Source organism: Phragmites australis, chromosome 15 (assembly GCF_958298935.1).
Source record: "Phragmites australis chromosome 15, lpPhrAust1.1, whole genome shotgun sequence".
Lineage (NCBI taxonomy): Eukaryota > Viridiplantae > Streptophyta > Magnoliopsida > Poales > Poaceae > Phragmites > Phragmites australis.
In genome coordinates, this window is record NC_084935.1 from 26,849,493 (window position 1) to 26,856,411 (window position 6,919).

Here is a 6,919-nt window from a genome sequence, read left to right on the forward strand (position 1 = left end):
GGGTCTCTAGAAACAAAATTGTTTTTCAATCAAATTAGTGCGTAGTAAACATGGTCATAAACCTATAGTATGTTGACGCACGGATGATAACAAATGTGGAGAATGATTCTTGTACCAAGTTGAAGTATGAGAATATAGACCAAGTGGTTTGAAAAGAACATGTGCTCCTAAGATTTAATATGAGCCTCTAACTGGACAGTATTATTTCAAAGGAAATGCTTTCCCGATAGATATTCCCAGCGGTTTGTAGCGTTTGCTGCAATATACTGTTATAAGAATGGATGGTTTTTCCTCTAATTGCGAACAATAAAGCCGCTATCATTAAGCTATATGATCACGTTTAACACACTAGCTAGAGGAAATCGAATCAATGATATACCAGTTTCATACCTAACAACGATGATACGTGTGATATACATTCTTAGTAACCCTCTAGCATCGCTAAAGTTTTCTAGCATATATGAAGATGTTGATTGGTTTAGGATGAGTAAATAATTTGCGGGGTGGTTTTTGAAATTTTCTTTACTTATTGTCCCTGGGACAAACCCAAGACAACAATATTCATGTCAAAAGAAATGGCATATTTCCAAATTCCTTTTCGTTTTCCACAAATGGCATACAAGGAAATCCCAAAAGAACGGGCAGCTATTTTTTATTTCTTCCCCATGTTGCTCTCTGAGGTACCTGCAAACTGCTTTGTCCACGCCACTTGAGTCCACTGCCATTTGTGCTCCCTGTTCCTTGTGCGTCACCCAAACCTGCAGCTTTGCGTTAGCGCTTTGGCTTGGCCCTTCCTCTCCTCCTCCTCCTCCCTGGATTTGGGCGAGAAGGCCGAGAAAAGCAAGAGGAGAGAGAAGGCCAAAGCAAAGCAGAGCGAGAGAGAGAGAGAGAGCAACAGATAGAAAGGCAGCAAAAGGAGAGAACACAATCAAACTAGAAGCCTCCCCTCACTCTCTCTCCTCCACCTTCTCTTTTCTCTCACCTGCACAAAAGCATTCCGTTGTATTCCCTTGTCCTCCTCCCTCCTCTGCCACACCATGTCCTAGCTCCCAGCTCTCTTGTATTATCTCAGTACTACAAGGTTACAAGTAGCAGGTGGAGTAGTAGGGCTCGGTACTGCGTCCTAAAGGCTAAGGTGGCGGGGACGAAGGCCGCAGCTGCATTGCCGGCAGGGAAGATTCTTGGGCTGCGCTGTGTGCTCCCACTGGTTGAAGGGTTGGCGATTCCGCCGTTAAAAAAGTCCAATCTTGGCGGGTCTGTGCTGCCAGGCTGGCTGATTGGCCCCTGTTCGCGGCTAATTTGGTCTGAGACTGGAGGATCCCGGGTAAAAGTCCCGCCTTTGGGGACGATTCGGTCCTGGATTTGAGGTTTCTTGCTGCAAAGATCGCAACTTGTGTGGTGGCGGCGGGGTAACAGATCTCTCTTGTTGGCTGCGCCCTGCAAAGGAGGAGCTATGAGACAATGAGAGAAGAGAGCGCCAAGAAGAGCAAGGTATTATGTTGAGCTGGTTTAATGGTTTTTCTTGATCGATTAGATCGCTACATGCATCTTGATGTTCATTTTAAGCAGCATTTTGATCAGGTTGATGGTGCTCTTTCCATCTTGTGATATGTTATCTTTTTTTCCCTTTTCATGTGTAGCTTTCATGGTCCAAGTCCCTCGTGAGGAAGTGGCTCAACATCCGGACCAAGGCGCAGGACTTCCATGCTGATGTCGATGCCGGGCAAGGTATGATTATTGCATCGTTTTGGATGTTCAAAGATGAGTAGTTGCAGCCCATTTCTTGTTAGGATTTATTTATTTCTGTGCTTTTTTTTTTTTGGCATTATGGGAGCCCCATCCCAACCCCGAAATGGCATCCTTCACCTTTGCTGCCGCTGTTTGGTTTGGGAAAATAACTTGCCTGATCCAAGATAAGTTCATTGCTTGGGGTTGGGGTTAACCCTTTTGTGTTTGTAGTTATCCAGATTAAATTCCTAGTCTCGATTCAAAGGTAGATAAGCAACCAAAGTGACATGTCCCTATCAAACACTTTCCTCATAGATATCTGATAGTGCATTTCAGTTTTCAGTTTTGATCTAGTGATGCAAAGGCCTTCAAAGATCTCAACCGGCCAACAGCCTTTTTGCCACACGTCCTCCAAAAAAAATTGTTTGATGTTGCTTGGAATGACTCACATGTCTTTATGTTTCTCATATCTATCCCATTTCTTTTCCTGTGTATCAGTGTATGTTTCTACTTTCTGATTGAATCGGATAGAGATTTCATCAAAGATCACGGGCAAAGCAACCACTTTTCCCTTTACATTTGCTTGTTCCCTTTTTTTCTTTTGTGCTTAACTGACCGTGTGATCCGTTATAGGAAGAGATGGTTCATGGAGGCCCAGCTGCTCCGCAAACGAAGCAAGCGAAAGCGCTGCCAAGAAAAGCAGACTTGGTACAGTGGAACGAACCATTTGGACCACACCCCCCTCTCTCTCCCTCTTCCCGCTGCACCAGTGATGCATCTTTCTCGCCCCACCACTGATCTGTTTTGCCGCCGAGTTCCACTTTATCAAGCTCCTTTGAATCTTTGTTCTGCATCAGTTCTTTTCTTCTGCCAAGTTATATGATTGTTCCTGCCTGTTGTTCCTTATGGTCCCACAGACCGGCCCTCGTTGAAGAGGAGTGTCGATCGCGCTCGCCGAGGGAGAAATAATTTCGATGTAGCACGCCTGACTGAAGTCCAAGATTACAGGTGCCATTGATTCACCATGCGTGCTTATCTTCTAGGGCAATCATGTCTGTTCTGTAATTTGAAAATGTCAGTTTAGTAGATTGGATGGAATCTTCTTTCCTTTAATCATTGTCCATATTTCTGTTAGGTAGTTCATGCAATTTGACTGTGCAACAATATGCTAGAGGAATCTGATAGATCATTCTATTATGTTCACTTGCCTGTAGGATCTTTGCTGCGACCTGGAACGTCGGTGGTAAGTCTCCACCAAGGGGGCTGAATTTAGATGAATGTCTCCATACTTCTCCTCCTGCCGATATCTATGTATTAGGGTATGTATTGGATGGCCTTCCCTATGAGATAGTTTGATTTAGAAGGTGATTTTGAGCCTTTTCAGTTAATCTGCTCTTTCAATCTTTGGTAGGTTTCAGGAGATTGTCCCTTTGAATGCTGGAAACGTTCTTGGCACTGAAGATAACATTCCTGCCAAGAAGTGGGTGTCCCTAATTAGGCAGACACTGAATAAGAATCCTGGAGCCAGTGGTTGTGGTGGCTATCACACTCCTTCACCTGTCCTTGATCCGGTTGCAGAACTAGATGCAGATTTTGAGGAGTCTGCAAGAAGGCAGGAGAACTTCTCATTCTTCCATCGTCGATCATTCCACAACCTCAGCCGTAGTTTAAGAATGGATGGGGACTTCATGTTCCCACAACCAAGGCTGGAACGTAGGTTTAGCGTATGTGATCCGGTCAGCTTGGGAGGCAGACCAAGTGATTTTGATGGAAATTTGCGATGCCCTGGATCACCCAATGAGGAGAACATAGATGCGGACGTGAGCGATGCTGCGCAATTTTCTCCGTTCCCTCATAGCTACAGTGCGTCTGCACCTTCTGAACAAAATGATGAGCAATCAAACAGCTCTAGGTATTGTAAATGCTTCATAATATGTTAAAGTTTATTACTTGAATGCGACACAACTTATCCTAAAGTTTTTTTTTCTAAATTGATTTTATTTGTATCATATATTTGTGATTCTTTAGTTCCTATGAAACTAACTCTTTGATTATACCTGTCTCTTCAGGTATTGCTTGGTTGCCAGCAAACAAATGGTTGGCATATTTCTGACAGTTTGGGTATGCAATGAAATAAGAGATGATGTGAAAAACTTGAAAGTTTCTTGTGTGGGCAGAGGATTGATGGGTTATCTTGGAAATAAGGTAACATAGAATCAATAAGCATGTAGATATCCCTCTCTGTAGACATTTAAGTCATTGTCATTTGTCAATATGTTGTAAATTTCTTGTAGTAAGGTCCTCCCTTTTATTGCAGGGTTCAATTTCAATAAGCATGTCTTTGCACCAGACAAGCTTCTGCTTCATCTGTTGTCATTTGACCTCAGGGGAAAAGGAAGGGGATGAACTGCGCAGGAATTCCGATGTTCTGGAAATTTTAAGAAAGACCAGGTTCCCACGGGTTCGTGGTGCTGGTGATGTTAAGTCACCTGAAACAATTCTTGAGCATGAGTAAGAGACTTCATTTGTGTCTTTCACCAGATTAATATATTAGCAAATGCAAACTTGTATACTAACTGTTTATGCACCTGAAAACAAATTGTAGTCGTGTTATATGGCTTGGGGATTTGAATTATCGGGTTGCCCTATCGTATTGTTCGGCAAAAGCTCTTGTGGAGATGCATAACTGGAAGCAATTATTGGAGAAAGATCAGGTAATTTGCAGTACTTTTTCAATAGTATTCACTTCTAATTTATTGCAACTGGTGGTTCAATTGTTAATATTCGGAAATATACTTTAGCAAGCCAACAAAATCGGAAGAGTAAGTTGTTTCAGAACACAGGGCTTAAAAGTGCGTTCTATGATGTTATCCCTTCTATCAGTTCCCTTTTTCTTACTGATATTACGAAGGCCACGACAAAACTTTGAGTTTACCTCTTATGAAACAGCTCCGAATGCAACAAAGATATGGACGAGTTTTCCAGGGCTGGAAAGAAGGAAGGATCTATTTTCCTCCCACATACAAATATTCATTCAACTCAGATCGGTACGCGGGAGAGGGCATGCGCCCCAAAGAGAAGAGGAGAACGCCAGCATGGTAGTTTTCTTTAGTTAATTATATTAGAACTGTTATATTTTACTGTATTTTTTTACAGCGGATCTCATTCCTTTCATATCTTTCCTATGAACTAACAGGTGTGATCGCATTCTCTGGTATGGTAATGGCCTCAATCAGCTGTCTTATGTTCGTGGAGAGTCTCGTTTCTCCGACCACAGGCCGGTGTACAGTATTTTCTTGGCAGAGGTTGAAATTGTACGCCAAAGGAGGAGAAATATGGGCTATTTCAGTTCTAGAATTGAGGTGGAAGAACTTTTGCCGCATTCTCAGAGCTACAGAGAAATAAACTTTTACTGATTTTACTTATAGCATGATCTAAGGTATGCTGACTTCGCTTGGTCACTCAAAAAATCCCAAGGATAATATAATTTGCACTTTGTTCTGGTTGCATTTGAGGCCTAGAAATGCCTATCTGTAACTTGTTGACTGTATTCTTTTTTCTTTTTGGCGAGGGGTTGACTTGTATTTACACTTTCATTTACTCTTCTCGGTGCTTCATGCAGGTTAGAAGGTTGGTCAAATGTTTATGTAGGGTTCTAGGTTCAGCTCATTAGATGACCAGATGTGAGTATGATTAAATAATTTTTCCTCTTGACGATCTGTTTGCCAACTTGAGACATGCTTAGAGTCTAAGATATGACTGTCAATCATTATGGTCTGAAACCTAATGGTCTGTTTGTTTGGCACCCTTGATGACAGATACTGAAGAAAGAATGTGCAAATACTAACTTAAAAGGTGCAATTTCTCAATTATCGAGCTATAGCTTCCTTTTCAGTTTTGTAAAAAATGTATTAATTAACAATATTTTTTCTGTATTATCGCAGGATAATGGGCAATTTTGCTGCTAGCCATCTGAAGACAACCATTAAGTCAATGAAAAAGTATCAGCCCATGTCACTAACTATACACTTCATCCAAATTTCATTTTCTTTTAGTTGGACTTAGGGGTGTCAACAATCACCATATGTTATTTTCTTCTCTTTCCTTATAGGAAATTTGTAAAACCAGCTAGTGCATCCCATGCAAGTTGTGCAATCATTGTAAGACGTGATACTTGGGCTTACATGATACTTGGGCTTATTTAGCTTTCAGGATAATTGTTCCTAGCCTGAGGGAGGAATGATGGATGGGTGTGAGAGGCATGCATGGCTACAATCACGTGTATACCCTTTTTTGCTGCGCTTGAGCAGTAATTCAGTGTGGCATGCATTCGTTGTTCTCATTGCTGTTCCTGTGCGTGACAAAGAAGATGGGCGGCCTCCATTATGCTCCTCCAAGATGGCTTTGCTCTGTGCAATGTTCCCTCAAGCTGTGGTGTTGCATATTTGTGACAAAAGGAAGGCGTTTTCCATCTGCTCACGTCGTATGAAGCATCAGCTACTATTTGATACTCTTGAAAGAGCTTGCCATGCTCATTGCTGTTCACAGATGGAAAATGGTATGTTCTGTATTCATGGTTCTCGAATCTAGTTGTGCCACTCGTCCTTGAGCTCTTGGTAATGTCATCTAGTTGTGCCACTCTGCCTATGATATTGTAAATTTATTATTGGAAGCAACACTGATTGATCCCCTATTTTGGTCTGTAGCTGGGTGGAGTCACATGCTGTGAATGTGATATCTCCTTCCCATTCTTGTTCATGCACTTTTTTGCCATGAGCCCGTGGCACTGCTGCTGCTCAAATTGCTCACTCTGCTGTTCTCAGTGATATTATATGACAGACAATCTACTCAGATAAGGAGATATTGATGTAACTCTTCATGTTCAAAATCCGACGTATAGCACAACCCAGAGGTGCTATGTTTGGAACAGACTTATAAGCCGGTTTCAACATATCGAGACTAATAAGATGTAACTAATTCCACCACAAACAATAACGAAACATTTGGGCTACATGGGCCAAAGCTAGAACACTAATGGGCTGTTAGGCTTAATAGTGAACAACCCATTTTAGTTAGGCTGTTAGGCAGAGCAGTTGCATTAGCATAAGAGCATGCTGCCAAGTAATCCAAATTCAGATTCAGAAATGTGGATCACATTGGGAGTTTTGACTCCTTGCGTCCGAGTACAGTC

The 6,919-nt window shown here is 42.0% G+C and overlaps 1 protein-coding gene across 1 annotated transcript; it reads left to right on the forward strand.

The window, feature by feature from the left end:
* Positions 1–694: 694 nt before the first annotated feature.
* LOC133892651 (type I inositol polyphosphate 5-phosphatase 4-like) lies at positions 695–6,433 on the forward strand. Its single transcript, XM_062333545.1, has 14 exons — positions 695–1,491; positions 1,641–1,728; positions 2,362–2,436; positions 2,646–2,736; positions 2,943–3,047; positions 3,140–3,640; positions 3,798–3,933; positions 4,046–4,239; positions 4,334–4,442; positions 4,678–4,826; positions 4,925–5,167; positions 5,351–5,411; positions 5,547–5,583; positions 5,673–6,433. The coding sequence occupies exons 1-11, from the start codon at positions 1,462–1,464 to the stop codon at positions 5,142–5,144; spliced, it is 1,698 nt and encodes a 565-aa protein (XP_062189529.1). The 5' UTR covers positions 695–1,461; the 3' UTR covers positions 5,145–5,167; positions 5,351–5,411; positions 5,547–5,583; positions 5,673–6,433.
* Positions 6,434–6,919: the final 486 nt, after the last annotated feature.